This window comes from Hemiscyllium ocellatum, chromosome 22, assembly GCF_020745735.1.
Source record: "Hemiscyllium ocellatum isolate sHemOce1 chromosome 22, sHemOce1.pat.X.cur, whole genome shotgun sequence".
In the NCBI taxonomy this organism is placed as follows: domain Eukaryota; kingdom Metazoa; phylum Chordata; class Chondrichthyes; order Orectolobiformes; family Hemiscylliidae; genus Hemiscyllium; species Hemiscyllium ocellatum.
Window position 1 is genome coordinate 56,430,315 of NC_083422.1, and position 21,232 is coordinate 56,451,546.

Sequence of the window (21,232 nt, forward strand, 5' to 3'; positions counted from 1 at the left end):
TCCCCCACCTCATCCTAGTTTCATACTTCCAGCTCAGCACTGTCACCATGACTTGTCCGGACTGGTCCAACCTGCCTATCTTCTTTTCCACCTATCCACTCCACCCTCTCCTCCCTGACCTATCACCTTCCTTTCCTCTCCCAATCACCCATTGTACTCTATGCTACTCTCTCCCCACTCCACCCCCTTCTATGCTTCCAGCTCACTGCCTTTATTCCTGATGAAGCGCTTTTGCCCGAAACGTCGATTTCACTGCTCGTTGGATGCTGCCTGAACTGCTGTGCTCTTCCAGCACCACTGATCCAGAATCTGGTTTCCAGCATCTGCAGTCATTGTTTTACCTAACAGAACCTTCAGTCCAACTCATCCATGCTGATCAGATATCCCAACCAAATCTAGTCCCACCTACCAGCACCCGGACATGAAGAATATCTGATTAGCCATAATCCTATTGAATGCCAGAGCACACTCAAGGGGCTGAATGATCTGCATCTATTTCTTACGGTCTTACGTTTTTATCCCCTCTAAACTTCCTGCCCCTTAACTTTAAATCTAAGATCCCTGGTCAATGATCCCTTTACCAGGGAATACATACCTTCCTGTCTACCCTATCTATGTTCCTCATAATTTTATACATCTCAATCATGTTCCTCTGCTCCAAGGAATACAACCAGAGTTTATTCAATCTCTCTTCATAATTAAAGCACTCCAGCTCAGGGCAACATTCTGATCAATCTCCTCTGCATCCTGTCCTGTACAATCACATATTTCCCAAAGTGTGACTCCAGAATTGCACATAATACTTTAATTGTGGCCTAACCAACATTTTATACAGCAAAATTTCCCTGCTCTTAAACTCTATGCTCCAGCTAAAAGGCAAATATCCTTTATGCCTCACTAATGACTTTCTCCACCTGTCTTGATACCTACATTCAAACCAAGGTTCCTCAGATTCTCAGTGCCTCCTTAGGGTCCTACTGTTCATCATGTATTCCCTTGCCTTGTCTGTCCTGCCCAAGTGCATTGCTTCACACTTATCTGGATTTAATTCCATATGCCACTGACTAGTCAGTCCATATCTTCCTACAATTTAAAGCTATCCTCCTCACTATATACCACCGATTAATTTTCATATTATCCATAAAATTACAAATCAATCCTCCTATGTTTCACCTGGATTCATATCTACTGGTCTTTGTAGCAGGTAAATATAACTGAGTAACTTTGTTGTGGCATATCAGAGAGCATTTAAGAGTCAACCATATTGCTGTGAATCAGGAACCACGCATAAGAAAGACCAAGTGAGGGACAGCAGATTTCTTTTCCCATTAGTGAACCAGATGGATAATTGGGGATGGGTAGCAAATGGTAATATTACTAAATAGACTCACAAAACATGTACAGATAAAAACTTAAATTAGAGCATAGAGGACAGTTCTTACCTATTCAGTGATTTCTAGGCCTGCTACCTTCCAGAACTTCTTTAGTGCGTCTTGTGCAACAACAGGAAATCACTGGCAACAACTGAAGGAAAAACAAACACAGAAAACAGAAGTAGACCACACAGTCCTTCAAACCAGATCTGCCACTCAATAGGACTATGACTGATTAGTCCTCATACCTTTAATTCTCTGAGATGAAAAATCTGCTTATCACCTCCTCAAATATGTCCAATAACAGACCATCTACAGCCCTCTAAGGGAGGGAATTTCAAAGATTCCTAAACCTTGAACAAAGAAATTTCTCATCAGTACTACATGACACTGAAATTGTGCCTATGATGCAGTTTCTCCAGCTGGGAATTACCACATCAAGCTCATTCAGATCCTCATTATGTTCAATGAAGGTATCTCCTATTCCTCTAAACTCCGTGGAGTATAGATGCAATTTATTTAGACTGTCATTAGGGGCAACCCCTCAATCACAGAACTAATGAGGTTTCACAAAACCTCGGACTCTGTACCCCAATCCCCTTGCAAGGAAAGTCAACATGATATTTGCATTCCTAATTGCTTGGTACATCTGCATGCTTACTTTCTTCATTCCTTTCACAACTACACTCCAGTATCTCTGATTATTAACACTTACAAGATTCAAGCTTTTAAAAAAATTCAGCTTTTCTGCTCCCACTGCCGAACAATTTCATACTTTCCAAGATCATAAGTCATTGACCAATTTGTTGTCTACTCAGTTAACATAGACATTTTTCTTTGCAACTTCTTGTCTTCCTACCAGCTTTCATTTCCACCTAGTTTTGGATGCTTTATTCTGGTTATCTTCACCTAAGTAATTAATATAGATTATAAATAGTTGATGTCCCAGCAATAATCCTTCCGGAATTCCATTAGTTACAGTCTGCCAACTTGAAAATGCTTCATTTATCCTTACCCTTAGCTTCCTATCCATTAACTGATCCTTTATCCTTGCTAATATATTATCTCCAAATGCTTATGCCCTTATTTTGCATTATAACCTTTTGCGTGGCACTTTATCGAATGTCTTTTGGAAATCCAGGTATACCACTTGTTCCTCTTTCAGTATGCTTGTTCATAACATGATCAAAATTCTGATAAATTTTCAATTGGCCTTTTCAGAAAACTCATCACAGTACAATTTTCTAAGTGCTTTGGTAAGACTTCCTTATTAATAGATGTCTTTAACTGTAAACGTGCAGACATCAGAAATTGCCATCAGTTTTGCAGAATAATGATAATAAACCTATTATTTCCCAGGGCAGAAATGACTAACACGAGGGGTCATAGTTTTAAGCTGGTTGGAGGAAAGCATAGAGGGGATGTCAGAGGCAGGTTCTTTACACAGAGTTGAGAGAGCATGGAATGCTTTGCTAGCAGCAGCTGTGGAAGCAAGGTCATTGAGGACATTTAAGAGACTACTGGACAAGCATATGGTCACAGAAATTTGAGGGTGCATCCATGAGGATCAGTGGTCGGCACAACATCGTGGGCTGAAGGGCCTGTTCTGTGCTGTACTGTTCTATGTTCTATTAAACCTAGATAGTTTCATTATCATTCTAACTATAAAATCCAGGTTAATAGAACCAAGAGCACTGATAGCAATACAAAGAAATACAGGGAAAAACCTAGAAAACCACTATGTAACACAAGTTGAAATTCTTCCTGTTGCTTTGATATTTAACACGAGAAACATCAGAGTTAGGTATGACACATTTTGGCACTCAATTTTAAGAAACCCTAATTTAGATAGAACAAAGTGAGCTCTGCTTAATTTCAAAAACCTGATACAGTCCAGACTCAAAAGTATGCTCTCTCCCTGCACTAGCATGAAATAGCATTTTGCTTTTCAATTCTACTATGCTATTCAATATCCAAGATCTACAGTATTTTGCTTTGGTTCAACAGCACCTTTACAAATATTTAGAAACAAACAAATAATTTCTTACCAATAACATGTCTATATAATTTGTTACTTAGAATGCAGCTGAATACTTCGGAATTCCATGTGAAGTTATTGTCTAAATATTTAACGGGATCAACTATAGCCACTAAATATCGTGAGTTGAACTTTGTCAGTGAAGCAACAGCACTCATGATTGAATGGGTCCAGTGGAGAAAGTGAGGACTGCAGATGCTGGAGATCAGAGCTGAAAATGTGTTGCTGGAAAGGCACAGCAGGTCAGGCAGCATCCAAGGAGCAGGAGAATCGACGTTTTGGGCATGAGCTCTTCTTCAGGAATGAGGAGGAGTGTGCCAAACAGGCTAAGATAAAAGGTAGGGAGCACATTTTCAGCTCTGAATGGGTCCAATGAACTAACATTCATTGGGTAATATCAGAAACAAAGCAGCTCCTCAGTAAATATCATCACACAACAGTCACAGTACACACAAATGACATTTAAATAGCATCCTTGAAACACTGAGACATGGAAGCTTCCAACAAGATGATAATGGGATGCTTCTTCCTATCACGTCATCGATCTGATTCAGATGTATGCTGCTCAAGCCATTTGGAACACATATTTTAGGAGATGCAAGTTTGCAAACAGTAACAATAACAATAACTTCTAACCCCTACCATGACCCGCAAACGATCCAAGAAAAGCAGCAATGCGAGGACATTTTAGTTCAAAGCATGAATGAACAGCTCCTGGACATTATGCAGGTTATCAAACCTTGAGTGATATTTGAGAATTGTGGAACTAAAGTGAATCTTTACAGCATTCCTGAAATTACTTGTGCTTCACAGCCATTATTAGGATTGAATTGCAATGTTGAACGAAATTGTCAAGATTTCTTGTGGACAGGAATTTTTAGTCAACTTAATCAGTTAATACATGAGGTTCACATACAGAATTGTGTGACAACAACTGTCTTTAACTGCATATCTGCTTGATGCTATTGCCTTTGAAGAGCCTCATATTGCTCACAAGTAGAACCTGCACCCTCGGAGGAAAAATAAGTTCTTGTTCTGTCTGCTCCATTTATGGTAGCAGCCATTTTTCATTTTGATTGTACACTTGCGATTTGGATAAGGATGTAAGACAACACAGGTTGGCGCTTCATGAAATGAGTCACAGGCTCAGCCAGTCAGTCCACATGAACCACAAACTCTTCATGTTCCTTTCTGCCTGGCCCTCTACACCAACCTACTGACCTTCATCTTTGCTACATTTCCACCCAACTCTTTAATTTAATGACAAACTCTCCACTTTATCCAAGCTCCAGCCACACAGCTTAGTTCTGCAAAACAGAGTTAGGTTATGTCTTTCTGACTGATAAACCCCCATCCCCACAAATCTCATGCAGTACCCCTTGCCCTCCCAAAACTACCATATCCAACCTTTATAATAGTTAGTCTTCACAATTAGCATTGCAGGAGGAGCCTCCACAATTATCCCCATCTTCAGAGAAGAGCCTAACAAATCAGTGCAAAAGACAAGGCTGAAGACAAAAGACAAATCTTCTCAAAACTCAACAAGGCTGAAGCATTCACAGCCAAGTAGGAGATCCATTTCTGTCACTTCTAATAGTCTTCAGCCAAATCCATTCACTCCATCTGATCTCAGGAAATGGTTGGAGGCTCTGGATACTTCAAAGACTTTGGGCCCTGACAACATTTCAACAGTTGTACTGAAGACTTGTGCCCCAGAACGTGCTGCTCCTGTAGCCAAGCTCTTTCAGAGCAGTTACAATACTGGCATCTACCCAACTATGTGGAAAATTGCTCAGGTATATCCTGCACACAAAAATCAGGAGAAATCCAACCTTGCCAGTTACCATCCCATCAGTCCACTCTTCATCATCCATAAATTGATGGAAGCCATCAACAGTGCTATCAAGCAGCATCTGCTTTGCAATAATCTGCTCAGTGACAGCCAGTTTGGGCTCTGCCAAAGCCACCCAGCTCCTGATCTCATTACAGCCTTGGTACAAACATGGACAAAAGAGCTGGATTCCAGGTAGGCTCTTGACATCAAGGCCACATTTGCATTAAGCAGCCTGAGAAAAACTGAAACTAATGAGTATCAGAAGGCAAACTCTCTGCTGAATGTAGTCATACCTGCCGGAAAGGAAGATGGTTGTGATTCTTGCAGATCAATCACCCTGACTCCAGGGCACCTCTGCAGGACTTCCTCAGGGGAGTGTTCTAGACCCAACTATCTTCAGCTGTTTCATAAATGACCTTCCTTCTTTAGGGGCTAAATGGGCCAATAATTGCACAATGCTCAGTAGCTTTCATGATTCCTCAGATACTGAAGTAGTCTATGTTCAAACAAAACAAGATTTGTCAGAAGTGTCATGGAATACTCCCCATTTGCCTGGATGGGTGTGGCTCAAACAACACTCAAGGTGCTTGACACCATTCAGGACTAAGCTACCCACATAATTGACACCACATCCACAATTATTCATTCCCTAGACCACCGATGCTCAGTATTTGCAGTATGTATAAGATGTACTGCAGAAATTCATTAAAGATCCTTTGATATCACTTTTCAAACCCATGACTACTTCCATTTAGAAGGATAAAATACACAGGAATGCCACTACGTGCATGGTCCCCTCCAAGGCACTCATCATAAATCATTCCTTCAGTGTTGTTGGGTCAAAATCCTGGAATTCCTTCCATAAGGGCACTGTGCATCAACATATGGCAACTGGAAAGCTGTGGTTTAAGATGACAGCTCACTATCACCTTCTCAAGGGCAAGTGGAGATTAGCAAGAAATGCTTGCCAGCCAGTGAAACCCATGCCCCATGAGTGATTAAAACTAAGTATCTCCTCTGCTTCAAAGTATGCTGCCTTCTTTCCCCAAATTGTCCACCCTTGCAGTAGCTCCTCATACCCTCTGTGACTTCAGTGAGCAATCCCCTGGACTGACAGTGTCCTACACCATTACTCAGACTCCTTGGACAGAACTTTCCAAACCCATGAGTACAACCATCTAGAAGTCAAGGGGTTCAGATAAATGGAAACACAACCACCTGCAAGTTTCTCTCCAAACCACTCGCCATCCTGACTTGGCATTACATTCCTTCAGTATCGCTGGACCAAATCCTAGCACTCCCTTCCTAATGGCATTGTTGATCCACCTAGAGTAATAGACCCCAGCGGTTCAAGGAGGAAGATCACACCCATCTTTTAGAAGAAAACAATATGGGATGAACAATATCTAGTGGCAAGGTCAGCAAAACCCATATCGCACAATTCATTTAAAAAACTTAGAACAGTCAAAACTGATGACTAACAAGACCAGAGTGATATCTAGACAGGCCCCCAACTAGCTTACTGTTACTCCTTAGTGGCACAGGTTCTGCAGGACTGACTGTAACCCACTGACTGACTGTAATGATATAGACTCCCAGATTCTGATGGCTGTTTCCAACTGATCATGCCCAAGTCCCAGGATTGATATCACATAGCAACCTTGATCTCCAGTGCCTGTACCTGCTGACTAATTAGAGTTCCCCTTTGGCTCGACTATGGCTTACACTACTTAGACTGAGACATGGTCATTGGGTTGACGCAGACACAGTACGTTTTACCACATAAACTGCTGGTGGATGCTGTAGGTGTGACACCAACATAGTACAATGATGTACAGCAGGGAAAGTACATGGAATGTGTAGGGAAAACCACTTATTCAAAAAAGTTACAACTGCTTTCATAGAGAACTTCTTAAAAAGGTTGTTTTTTTTTCAGATCCTCTTATTCTTAAACAGATAAGTTGAGTTATAAATTTACTACATTTGAAATGTGACGAACCCTTGCATCCTTCCTTATTTGAGTTTTAAGATGATAAATCAGCTGCATAGAATTTCCCATGCATGGCAAAAGTGTGTACTGGAATTTATATCATATAGAGCTTGGAATAGAATAGCCTTTATTGTCACATATACTCAAAGAGTATAGTGAAAAGTTTATACACTGCCAGTTACAGCGCCGACTTAGATACAAAAGTACCTCAGTATAGCTTTAGTTACAGGATTTTAGATGATAGAGAAATAAAATGTCCAGCATTACAGAAACAGAAGTTCAGTACAACAGGCCACGCTGGTACCTAGTTTTCAGTCCACACCGGGCCCTGGCTCCACACCATACCAGGAGACTGCTGTTCGGGGCAGGAAGGTCGCCACACCATGTCAGGAACTGGCATTCAGAAGGGAAATTCTCAACAAACTATTAGTCCGAGGCCATCAGAACTAAATTGAAACACCACCAGATTATAAAAAAAAGTGTGTTAAATATTCATTTGAATGCTCATATTAAGAATAAGGCTTTAAATTAAAAATAACCTTCTGAACAATCTAGATATTCGGCAAGTACTTGAATGAGCTAGCATGTTCTTTTGTAAGTAAAACATTTTTTTTGCATAGATGTAAAAACATTTTCTGCTTCCACACATGCCAACCCTGTTCCATGTCAAACAGATGGCAATAGTTCACTGGTTGCAGCCACTGTAAAAAAAAATCTTTCTTTTGAAGTGGGATAGTGTAGAAAAGGTTTCCATCAGTCGATGTCATCCTATGAAATATGAACGTAATCAATTTTCAGTCAAACAAAAGCCATCACAGGTTTAAATGTGCCAAAATAACTCATTCACTGTAAGCCAGAGTTCTGATCTTTCTCCAATGTTATGGCACTGGAGCTGTGGGATGGTATGTTTTCCAGCAGTCCAGCGAAGACCTGCTCACAAAAAAGTACACATTCATTTCTTACTGCTCCAATTTTTTTTTGCCAATTGCGCTTAATGCACCAATTGTTTTGCTGGCTCAGGTATTTGGCCTATAACTGCCTAAAATATTTCAATCCATTGAAGTCCAAGGAACGAAACTATTTGTGTTTCCATTTTATATTTGCTTATCTGTGCTGTTTTAAAATACTGGGGTTTGGAAAAAGCTATGATTGATGAACAAAAATAGAGTCATACAGCATGGAAACAAACCCTTCGATCTAACTTGTCCATGCTGACCAGATATCCTAAATTAATCTAGTCCCATTTGCCAGCATTTGACCCATATCCCTCCAAACACTTCTTATTCACATACCCATCCTGACACCTTGTAATTGTACCAGCCTTCACCACTTCCTCTGGCTGCCCATTCCATATATGCACCACTCTCTGCATGAAAAACTTGGCCCTTAGGTCCCTTCTATATCTTTCCCATCTCACTTTAAACCTATGCCCTCTAGTTTGGACTTCCCTAATCTGGGAAAACCACTTGGCTATTCACCCTATCCATGCCCCTCATGATTTTATAAACTCTTAAGATCAACTCTCAGCCTCGATGCTCCAGGGAAAATAGCCCGTCCATCTAGCCTCGCCCTATGGCTCAAACCCTTCAACCCTGGCAACATCTTCGTAAATCTTTTTTTGCACCCTTTCAAGTTGAAACATCTTTCCTATAGCAGGCACACCAGAACTGCACGCAGTATTCCAAAAATGGCCTAACCAATTCCTGTACAGCCACAACATGACATCCCAACTTCTATACTCAATGCACTGACCAAATAAGATAGATAATTCCTCTACTGTTCAAAAAAAAAGTAAGGGTTATGGGAAGAGGGCGGGTAAATGGAGCTGAGGCCACAAAACGATCAGCCATGATGTTATTGAATGACAGAGCAGGCTCGAAGGGCCAGATGACCTATGCCTGCTTCTAGTTCTTACGTTATGTTAATCATTCCTCCTATATTCATATTCAAATCATTTTGTATAAATAAAAACAGTGGACCCAGCATCGATCCTTGCGACACACCCCTGCTCACATGTCTCCAGTCTGAAATGCAATCTACCACCACCACCACCCGCTGTTTCCTATCTTCAAGGCAATTTTGCATCCAAGTAGCTAGCTCTCCCTGGATTCCATGCGGTCTAATCTTGCTAACCATTCAACCATGTAGAACCAATACAGAATCAATTCAAAATCAGACAACTAAGATGCAACTTGTGATGTAGTCAAATAAAGGGAAACGTTAATTTAAGATTGATATGCAGCCCTTGAGATTCCTTTTATGCACTTGTGGATTACCGGATTACTGTTGTATATACTGTGCAAGAATATAGTTCAATTAGCATATCAGTAATCTGGGTACCTTGCCTAACTAGTTGTTTTGAATGGGGATTCTAAACAGTGGACAGGGCATTCAATCCTGAAGAACACAGCTGAGCTCAACTGTCATTAATCGTAGTCCAGAGTGTGTTGCTAGAAAAGCACAACAGGTCAGGAGCATCCGAGGAGCAGAAGAATCGATGATTCAGGCCAGAGACCTTCATCAGGAATCATTCTAATAAGGTTGTAGTTTCACGAACAGATATCGTTTTAGACAAGTTGCTATTTCAGGTATATGTTCCGCTTATCAATTTCTTCTTTTTAAGTTCTGAATGGTGCACACCAAAATATTGATAGTGTTCTCTCCAGAAATGTTTACCAGCTATTTCTGTTTTGATTAGAAATATGTAACATCACATACAAGGAATAGTACAACACATGAATGAGGTTTTAACAATTCCATATTAATATTTTCACTAAGTGATTATACTGAATAGATTGCAGAATTATATTACTACAAAGCAACCGCTTATTGGTATGACTATTAGCAAAATACACATGCAAAACTAGGGTGGAGGACATTGAAACAACATTTTGGAGAGGTTGAAGGGAAGAGGTTCAAAGTAATATAAGTTCTAAGGATAGAAAGTTCAGCTGTCTCAGTGAGTCTGGCCTTCAGTTTTAAAAATATGATAATTATGTACAGCAATTTCAGGTATATGTTCCACTTGTTTGCATTTTAGTTTGCAAATTAAGTTTGCATTGAATCAAATAAATGGCTTTTTTTTAAAAAGTAAATATTTCATAAATTGTTAATACTTTCAAGACAGAATTTATGAACTGTAGTTTCCAAAAAAATTGAAAAGGCTGAAAGGTCTTTGAAACTTTTTTTGTTTCCATTACAAATAAATAAATTTATCAATAACAGGTTTAAACTAAAAAAAATCCAAATTAAAAAGGTATAAGGTAACCACAATTGGTGGTTTAGTCAGCAGTCCCAACATCTATTTTTTATTTCTGTTGAGGGAGATAATTTCAAGTTGCTACGAGGTTACAGGATAGAAAACAAAAAAGTGTAAAAGGCAGATAGTGTTAATAGTAGTCATCATTCCTGAATACTAAAAGTTACTATTGCTGGTAAAACCTGTAAGGCTACCTTGTCAGTTAGCTGAAAGAGCAATTATGTACTTCTCTTTTAACAGACCTCAAAGAAAAAAAAATCGTGAATTGCAAATAAGAGACCCAGGCCAGCAACGCAGACTTTTTGACTGTATCTAGCAATGACAAAAAAAAAGTGAAAAAAATCCCAGTTCTCAATGGCCTCATCATGAGAAAGGAAAAAAAATTAAGCGAATCCAAAATAAAATTATTCTGAGTAGAACATGGTAAAAACAATAATCCAACGTATGAAATTCATAACTTCATCTGTAAACTGACCAGATAAAATACCTCAGTGCAAATGTATAGGGAGTGAGAAAAGTATGAAATATGGTTATGCAGAGTAAACATTTATTTGTTGGTAAATGTGGGTAAATGTATACAGAGAAAATTTCAAAACATTTGATTTGTTATCAAGTAAATTTTAATACACTTCAAGATTACTGACAGTTTAGTGATTCACAAAAATATTACAAAAGTCAGTGCAAGCCAAGCTGCACTACATGAGTTAAAAATTTACAATAGATAACTACAATAAAAACAATTTTTAAAATCCTGTGCTAAAAATCTTCATTTTTAAAAAAGGTATCTAAGAACCATGTGCTAAACTGCTGGTCTGCAGGGGTCTTCAAATCAAATCTGTAGAGTGACTCAAGATTCTATGTAAAATGAAACACTGCACACAAAAAGAAGGGATGAACTACAAAAATGTTCACCTAGAATGCTGATTGCATGCTACAGTTGTAGCAAATTTAAACTTGTCTTTCAATCAAACCGTTACAAAAACTGGCTTTAACCACTTCCAGAGGCAGGGCATTGTCAGATTCTCACTCCTTATTCAGGCAAACTCTCATTAAAATGTAGAACTGATTAAAACGTCCTTTGATACTAGTGACTATTTGATTAAACCTATTAAATCTCAATTGCCAACCTGAATCAATCACCTTTGAAAGCAAGTGGAAATACTGAATTATATCTCATGCTCAACCTTAAAGATTCAGAAAAGAATGGCATTTAGTAAATCAATTCAAGAAATAGAACCACAATTGTTGAAGTATCGTTCAAATCATCATTAAGCATGCCAGTATCACATTAACTTCCAAATTGTTGTATTTGGGACATCTGTTAAAAGTTTGTTTAACATTGTACAATCGATTTTACTAATCAAACTGTTCAAAGATGTCATTGCATAGCTCTGGAACAGGTGAGATTTGAACTTGGACCTCTTGGTCCGGGGTAGGGACACTACCACTGCATCACAAGAGCCCTTCAAACATTGGTCATTGGACACAGGATCATCCCATACACTTGTATTCACAAACAGGCTTTTGCCTTGGAAGGTAAATCAAGTTTAAGGTTGTCAATCATGACTGAAGACTGATACAAGTTTCCATATATTCATCCATTAACTAACAATTTTATTTAGGACTTACCATCTTTCAGCTGAATTTAAGTACAGCATATGTTTTTATTTTAAGTAACTGGTCATTAAAAAGGAACAGCCACTAAATCACAATGCAAGAAATATCCATCTTACCTTTTGTCTAAAATTTTCATACATTTCCAATTATCTCAGAAGTTATGAGAGTGATAAACATTGATAAATCACCAATTATAATGGTAGAATATCTGGGCACAGTACTTCAGGAAGGTTGCCATGAACTTGGAGAGAGCATAGGGACTTCAGGTTTCTGACATACTGAAGAAATTGGGATTGATCTCTTTATAGCAAGAAAGCAAAGGGGAAATATATTAGCTGTATTCACTATTGTGATGAGTTTCTATGGAGAAAAATGGGGCGACAATATTTCCTGATGCAGAGTTGATAATCAGAAGGCTCATATTTGGTTAATTGATAAACGAACCAATAGAGAAATTAGGAGATTATGCTTTTTTTATCAAATTGTTTGGCAATGGAAGGCACTGCCTGAAAGAGAAGTGGATGCAAATTCAATAGTATCTTACAAAAGGAATTAGATGTTTACTTGAATGAGAAATTTATAAGACCATAGGAAAAAGCATCAGATGGGGATTAACTTGATGGCTCTTTCAACAGACTTACAGCAGACATTTGATGGGCTGAATGGCCCATTTATGTAATGTTAGAGTTCACAATTCTATGCAGTGAGCAAAATTAAGTAACTTCCATAATGATTAAAATTGCTAAAACTTAATCTTTAGGAAGCAAAGGTAAAAATACAAAGGCACTTCCAAATATTTGTTTAAACAGAGCAATGATAAAATTGATTTATCACAAATATAAAAGGAAAAAGTTAAACATAAATGTGTGAACATTTCACGTTTTAATGAATTACCTTTGTTCTTGCCCACTCATCTTTGCTGTTTCATTTAAAAAAACCTCAATCTTATGGGGAAATAATGTAAAAATACAAAACTCATCTGAACAAATGTAAAATAAGTTACCTGCCAGTGGAATACATCTTTGGCATGATCCACGCAACAACAGGACAATTCTACGACGCAGTACTTGGTCAGCACTTCAGTCAACAGAGATAAGACAGGCATGATAAGCTACAAAAAAATGTGCAACTGATTTCCTGCCCCCACACTGTTTTAATATATTAGGCATAGTGAGCTAAAATACAGTCTCCAGTTTAATTGGAATGGATGTAATATTAATGTTACTTCTTGTACAGCTTGAAGCTACAATGACTATGTAGCCAACCTTTCAGACTGTCTCATACTGCAAAATTACTTTTGCAAGCTAAGAAGTAAATGCAAGGTATTTTACATTGATAACAACTAATCTTAGTGTTCCTGGCTACTGCAGTGGACTGTCAAATGCTGATTCAGGTAAAATTGTAATTTTCAGTTTTTTCTCTGGCCAGCTGTACTCCTTTGGCAGTTTCACCTATGAAAAAAGAGTTGAACATTAAATATATGCACTGAAAATACCATAAATTAAATTAAAATAAAATATTTTACAAGTTTCCATATGCACCTTAACCCGAATAACATTCAGGCTCGAATTGATAAGCAGCAAATAACATTCAGGACTTGCAACCATTAGGTGGTCACCATCTTCAGCAAGCCAGAACTGGACTATCTTGTTTGACATTGGTATTATCTTTGCTAAATTTCCCAATATCAGTAATATTGGGTTGTATGATTGGTGGTGATGGTGGTTCAAACACTGTCCAAAAATTGAACTAGATCAGCCACATAAATAGGGTGCCTGTAAGATTAGGTCAGAAACTAGGAATTGTGCACTAACTGCCCTCATAATTCCGTCTTCCTGTCAACCAGTTATAAGACATAAGAAGAGTACAAGGGCATACTTTTTATTAGTCTGGATGAGTGCTGCTCCAACAATACTCAAAAAGCTTGATACCATCCAGGTAAAACTATACTGCTTGAATGGAATTGTTTTAAACATTGCCTCTCCACTACTGACTCTCAATGGCAGCACATGGGTGCAGCAGTTAATCAGGAAAGCTAATGGAATGTTGGCACTGATTTCAAGGGAATTGCAGTATTAGAGTAGGGAAGTCTTGGTGCAATGGTACAAGATGAAGGTGAGACCACATCTCGAGTACTGTGAGCAGTTTTGGTCCCTTTATTTAAGGAAAAATATTGTTTCATTGGAGGCAGTTCAAAGAAGGTCCACTGGGATGATCCTTGGTATAGAGGAATTGTCTTATGAGCAAAGGCTCAACAAGTTGAGACTCCACTCAAGTTTAGAAGAACGAGAGGTGATCTTATTGAAGGATATAGGATTCTGAAGGGGCTTGACAGGGTAAATGCTGAGAGACAAAGACCAGGGGGCATAGCCTCAGAATAAAGGGGCGCCAATTTAAGTCTGAGGTAGAGATGATTTCTTCTCTCAGAGGGCTGAGTGTCTTTGGAATTCCTTGTTACACAGCACTATGGGGGCGAGACATTGTGTACATTTAAGGCTGAGATAGATTAAATTCTCAATCAGCAGGAGAATCAAGTTGCCAGGAAAGGGCAGTAAAGTGGATATGAAGAATGTTGGATCAACCATGAATGGTGGAGCAGACTAAAGGGGCCAAACAGCCTACTTATTTTCCTATTTCTCATGGTCCTATGGTCGCAAGCCATCTTTGACAGCACCTTCTAAACCCATGATCTCAATCATCATGACATCCATGTCCCTTGAATAATTAGTAAATCCATTAGCCTTTGAAGGAAACTGCAACGTTAATGGCGCAAATTTTAAGAAAGAAAATAACGGCATGTACACATCAAACATCATTACTAAAGTGCACATTGATCAAAACATTTGACAAGGAGCAAATATCTTGAGAATTGTATGATTCTACAAGCTGCTGGATGACTTGCTCTGTACAACTATCTGCTTTGTGAAAACAGCATTTGACCCTTAATGTCCCATGATTTATTTTCCATTGTTCCCTCCCATTTTCACACCTAGTCCAAATTTTCCTTCCCTTATTTCTCTGCAATATCTGATTTAACCCTAACTTTGCCCATTGTACTTCTCTTCTCAGTCCTTCCTTGTTTTCATTTGGGCGAATCGTTCCTGCAGGGGACCAATACAGACATAGTGGGACAATCGACAATATGCTGCAACCATTTTATGATCCTATTTCAATTCTCAAATCTCATTGTTTGAGCACATGCACCATGGATATATTTCCAAGACAGGACGGTGTGTGGTTTGGAGGGAAATCTGCAGGTGTTGGGGTTCCCATGCTTCGACTCCCTTTACCATTCTAGGTAGTAGAGGTTAAGGCATTTGGAAGGCACAGGTGAAGCAGCATGGGCAGGTTACTGTAGTGTACCTTGTAGACTGTACTCATTAATGCCACTGTGCGTTAGCCACAAAAGGAGTAAATGCTACAAGTAGCAGGCTGCTTTGACCTAGATGGTATCAAGTTTTCAGAATGCTGTTGCAGCTGTACACATCTAGACAAGTGGAGAATACTCCTGACATATGCCTTGTAGATCATACTCCTTACATATACCTTGTGGAAGGGACAGGAATTGTGGAGTCACAGGATGAGTTACTGACTGCAGAATTCTTAGCCTCTGACCTGCCCTTGTAGCTACTGTCTTTTTATGGTTTGTCCAATTCAGTTTCTGGTCAATGGTAACTCCAGGATGTTTCTACAGAGAACTGAATGATGGTAGTGCGATTGAAATGTCAAGGAATAAAGGATTAGATTCCCTTCTGGGAGATGGTAGTTGCCTGGCACTTGCATGGCACAGATGTTCTTGGCCTATATCAGTACAACCCAAAAGTTGTACAAATTTTGTTGCATATGGAGACCAACTCCTTCAATATCTGAGACTCGCAAATGGTGCTGAACATTGTGCAAACAGCAAATATCCCTACTTCTGACCCAGCAAAGAAGCAAGATCATTGATGATACAACTGAAGATGACTGGATCTTGGACACTACCTTGAGGAAACTTGGTTGGACTGAGATGATTGACATCCAACCATTTTCTATTAAGTTAGGTACGACACCAACTGGCAGAAAGTTTCCGCTAATAAATTCCAGTTTTGCTCTGGCTCCTTGATGTCATACTCAACTAATGCTGCCTTGATGCCAAAGGCAGTTACTCTTACCTCACTTCTGGAATTGGGCTCTTTTGCCCAACTTTTGAGTGAGGCTGTAATGAGGTCAGAAACAGACTGCTTGTTGCAGAACCTAAGCTGAGTGTCAGTGAGCAAATTATTCCTTTCCAAGTACCACCAGATTGCACTGTCAATGAACCTTCCCATCACTTAGTTAGATTACTAATTAACACTAGTGCTGCATTTTACCAGCTAGAAGACTGAGGACATTAATTCGATGAGTCTAAACGAATTAGAATCTAAATGTCAGTGAGTAAATGTCAGTGCAACTCAGTCATCCAATTTCCTTAAAATAGTATTAAAAGTTCTTGTAGATACCAAACATAAACCGAAGTGTATAAAACATTACCACAATTAATTAGAGCTAGTAAAAACAATGACATTTCTTCTCTACTTACTTTTTAAAGCATATTTTACTACTGAAAAGTAAAGATTTATTACAAAGACCAATTTCAACTCCTAACCATAAATCAGCAGAGCAATGAAAGCAAGTTCTCAAAGGTGTTATTTTTAAAATGCTCTATCGATGATCCATGGTACAAATGAAAGCAAGTCTAGGTGGCTGAAGAATTCCAAATCAAAATCCCAGTTTGGAACGATTTATCCATTTATATCTAAATATTGAAACATGATTCCAAAACTGTCAGAACGCAACAAAACGGCCTGGATTCTGTAGTAGTAAAGACAAAGCAACAGTCAAATGCATCATTATTCCACTGCAACTGAAAGGAGTCCTTGCATATACAGGAAATACTGCTGCCTGTCATTCTACAGGTGGTGCACTGATAAGATTCTCTCAGAGTGCAATCTCTGAATAATCAGTGAATTGATGAAAACATCCAATTTGATGCTGTAATATCATAAAAACATTGGAAAAGCTATTCTTTGTTGAATGATGTGTAACTGTGCTCCCAGTGACGTTCTAAGTTCATAATTAGTCCTATCCAGCTTCACTGGCCCAGAGGATTTCATTTTGTGGAATGCCAAATTTCTCTATGTGATAAACATTCTCTTAATTAAAATTTTGATTTTTCAGCTATGTTAATCTGATCATAATGATTTATTTTGTTATTAAAAGTATTAAAGATGATAATTAGTATTTGTAGCTTTCTGGAATACTTCAATGTAATTGGCAGTTTACTCTGCTTCTGACATCACTGCTGCTGAATATCTAGAGATCAGTTTGACTTGATGCTGGATTTGAATTACCATCAGTACAGAAGAAATCTACACTACAAAGGTAGCTAGATCTTTGGGGACAGCATTCTTTGAGGTCAGTAGCAAATTATGGTGCTTCACCTGAAATACAAAATCCAATCTTATGTTAACATAATTAAAGTCTAAATGTCATTATAAACTGAAACCCTGCTTGTTTATACATTTCTGTCTCGTTCTCTAAATACATGCAAATGTATATAAAATACATCTGAACAGCAACATCCCTGAAATCATGCCAACTTATTTAAGAAATCTTACTTCTTTCGGAGAGGTCAAGTCTTCTAAATCCTCTAGCATTTTTTCCACAAACTCTTCATTTAGCAGAATCTGTAAACAAAAATGCACAGATATCACAATCAAAAACATTTAGGTATTTACTCCATATTGTTCGTCATACTACAATGCATTCAGCACACTATGGAACTTCTGTGAGATGTTAATATCAAAAAGCATATCCATTTGATTTTTCACAATAAGTACTTACCATCCCTAACCTCCCCACACTTAACAAAACTGAAAAGTGGCTTAACATTAGATGTGACTCTGCAATTGGACAATATTTGCTAAATAATCTTAAGTGTGCTAAGAATTACACTGACAACCAGTCTCATTGGAGCACACTGGTGGGTACTGAAAGTTATATATATTAATATTCAGTACTCTCTCCTCTGTAGGCATAACGAACATGTCCAGACAGTCCTCCCTCTGGATTCAGCTGGCCAAGAGTAATCTAAGGCAATAGTTCTTGAACTGGTGACATACATTAATAATGATAACAATTAACACTTGCTGTTTTTGTAAACTCTTACCAAATTTCAAGAAAGACTGCATAAAATAATTTAAGAATTTCCAACATCTCCAATACAGAATATTTACCCACGTCTATCTAAATTATTTTAGTGATCCTTAGAACAAGTAGCAATCTTAGTCTTTTAGACCTGTGCAGAAGTTGATATTTCTGAAAGCATCTTCCACAGTCCTCACAAATGTATCTAATTCAATAAACATTAAACAGTTTAAAAACAGAAGTACACAAAAGTTAAACTAATATACCTAAGAGAAACTGAAACATTCAAAATCTACTGGAAGAATTCTTCCTGCATATTCTCTTTCACAACTAGGTACACTAATCTATCAGGAACGTCAAGTAAACAGCTGAAGGTAAATTACTAATAGCAAATTGTTTTCGCGACTTTCAGGAAGTGATACCCCTTTAACTATCTTGAAACAATATCGTTATCATGTCACATTTTCATGAAATCCTCTTTTCTAAACAGATGCTTCCATTGATGTAATAGACTGGGTCTCAACCAGTTGCCCTCTCAATATTGTGGTCAATTTTTATACACAATATGGGCAATAACTGGCATCAGAGCCAAAACGTATTTTAATCTCTCTTGGCTCAACCATTTCAAATTGCATTTGTAAATTAATCCAATTGAGTGATCAACTCTACCCGTTAGGATGTTAACTATCTATAACAGACCACAGGAAGGTTGGTTCATTTTTGATACTGGGCAAAAGGAAAGTAATTATTTACTGAAAGTAAATTTTCAGCACAAAAACACATTTGAATTACAGGCCATTTAAGTATAGATGTGAAAAATCAGATGCCGTTAAATATGGATCATTAGTTATTTGAAATTCAACATGACAAGATTTTTAAAAATCTATTTCAGATACAAAAATGGCAGATGCAATTTATTGAGGATGTATGTGAAGCAAAGCATTTTGGAAGCAACACAACATGGGTAGTATAAACGCAATGGTACTACTTTGAGGAGGCACACATCCATAAATCCTTGATGCTGGCAAGATGAGAAAATGCACAGCTTTGTAAATAGGGACACTGAATACATAAACAAGGAAGTCCTGCTAAATCTTTAGTAAATCCCAGTTAGCTGAAAATGTGTTGCTGGAAAAGTGCAGGTCAGGCAGCATCCAAGGAACAGGAAATTCGACATTTCGGGCATAAGCCCTTCATCAGGAATCCCAGTTAGGCCTCAGATGGAATATTGTTTGCAATTATGGCTACTGGAAAATGGTTTAGAAGACACTTACCAGGAGGACACCAAAGATTTGGGAGTTCAGTTATGAAGAAAGATTAGAAAAAAGTTGGATTTATTTTCCTTCGAGCAAAAATTAAGGAATATATAAGGAATTCAAATTTATGAATAATTTTGATAACTTCTCCCTATTTCCTTTGCCAAATGGATTACTAACCAGATATGATATATATTAAATAATAAGCAAAAGCGCTAGAAAGAGACTGAAAATTTGATTCACACTGAGGTTTAAGGATTTGGATCATAACGTGAAAATGGGGTGGAATCATATATTATTATTACTTTCAAAAGGTAATTGCACATTTTTAAAAAAATCATTCATAAAATGAGAGTTACTGGTTAGGCCAGCATTTATTGCATATCACCAATTACCCTGGTGAAGGTGGTAGTGAACATCTTAAACAGCTGCAGTCTCCAGGGCATAGAAGCACCTGCAAAGGTGTGAGGAATGTGAAGTAATTCCACAGAGGCTGGTATCCGGCCAAGCCACTCTATATACATGTAGGAAGTCCTTGTTTAAATCTTTTTTTTCTTTTTCTTTTATTTTCTTTTTTTTTTTTTCTTTTTTAAATTAACCCCCACACTACCGCCTAACTGCGGTAGTGCTTATTATTTTTAACCCCAGCACCCATGGTGTGTGTGCGCAGGTGTGAGACACAGTGAGAGACAAGGTGTACAAATCTTTATTCAATTTCCACCACCAGGAAAAGTAGGAAAACACCCGAGTGGCCTGTGACAAGCAGTGCCCTTCACATCAAAGGGCAATGCTCACACTCCTGTTTATTTTTTTTTGGGAAAACACCCGAGTGGCCTGTGACAAGCAGTGCCCTTCACATCAAAGGGACGGTCCTGTTTATCCTTTTTTATTTTTAATTAACCCCCACACTACCGCCTAACTGCGGTAGTGTAGTCCTTGTTTAAATCTGTCACCTAGCTCTCCCTAATTGGATCAGATTAACTTCCCCAATAAGGAAACTCACATTCTATGAAGTCCACCTGGCTGACCTTGTCAGAATCACTACATTACTTCCCCTCTTCTTCTCCTTCTGGGGCAGTTTAGCACTGGCTCAGGTTCCTCTAATTGTGCCTTTGATATGGGCAGCATGTAGCTCACATTAGCTCCTCTCTTTCACTCAACATCTCAGAAGAAATTCATTCTCCTCTTCAGGCTGCAAAGGCAGCAACATCTGTCACATCGACTTCAGGTTCTGCGGTATATTCAGCCAACAAGCCTGTTAGCTTGACGGATAGAGAGAACCCACAATTTCTGGTACAGTGGGAAAGGCTCTGGGCACATTCTGCTCCCGCACCATTTTGCAAGTTTGCACCTTTCATATGGTTCACATACTTGTTCAGGACCATCACTCCTATCCAAACTATATATGCCACTGGACTTGACCTCGCATCAACCATGCCTCTTACCCATGCAGAGCCATTTCAGTGGCTCCTACACAAACTTCATCCCCTGAAATAAACTCTCTCTTTTGCTTAGTGAAGTCTTGTGTCCGGCACTGGCATTCCTGATGCAGTTACACTCTTCCCATCCCAGGTCTGGGAAGATCAGTTTTAACCTGACGTGGAGTCTTCTCCTAATTAGCAACTCTGCTGGAGCCATTCCTGTAGTTGTATGAAGGGTCCTTTACAATCAAACAGAAACCATGTAGTTTGGTATCT

The 21,232-nt window shown here is 38.5% G+C and overlaps 1 protein-coding gene across 2 annotated transcripts in view; it reads right to left on the reverse strand.

The window, feature by feature from the left end:
• Positions 1-11,066: 11,066 nt before the first annotated feature.
• The window catches only part of sufu (suppressor of fused homolog (Drosophila)), a 103,177-nt gene continuing 93,011 nt past the window's right edge, over positions 11,067-21,232 (reverse strand). Inside the window, exons 11-12 of one of the 2 annotated variants that reach the window (XM_060842513.1) lie at positions 17,751-17,819; positions 11,067-13,562 (exon numbers count right to left, since the gene is read on the reverse strand). In XM_060842513.1, coding sequence (XP_060698496.1) covers positions 13,473-13,562; positions 17,751-17,819 — 159 coding nt within the window. In that variant the 3' untranslated portion in view covers positions 11,067-13,472. The remainder of the gene's footprint in view (positions 13,563-17,750; positions 17,820-21,232) is intronic. The other variant, XM_060842512.1, reaches the window with a different exon arrangement.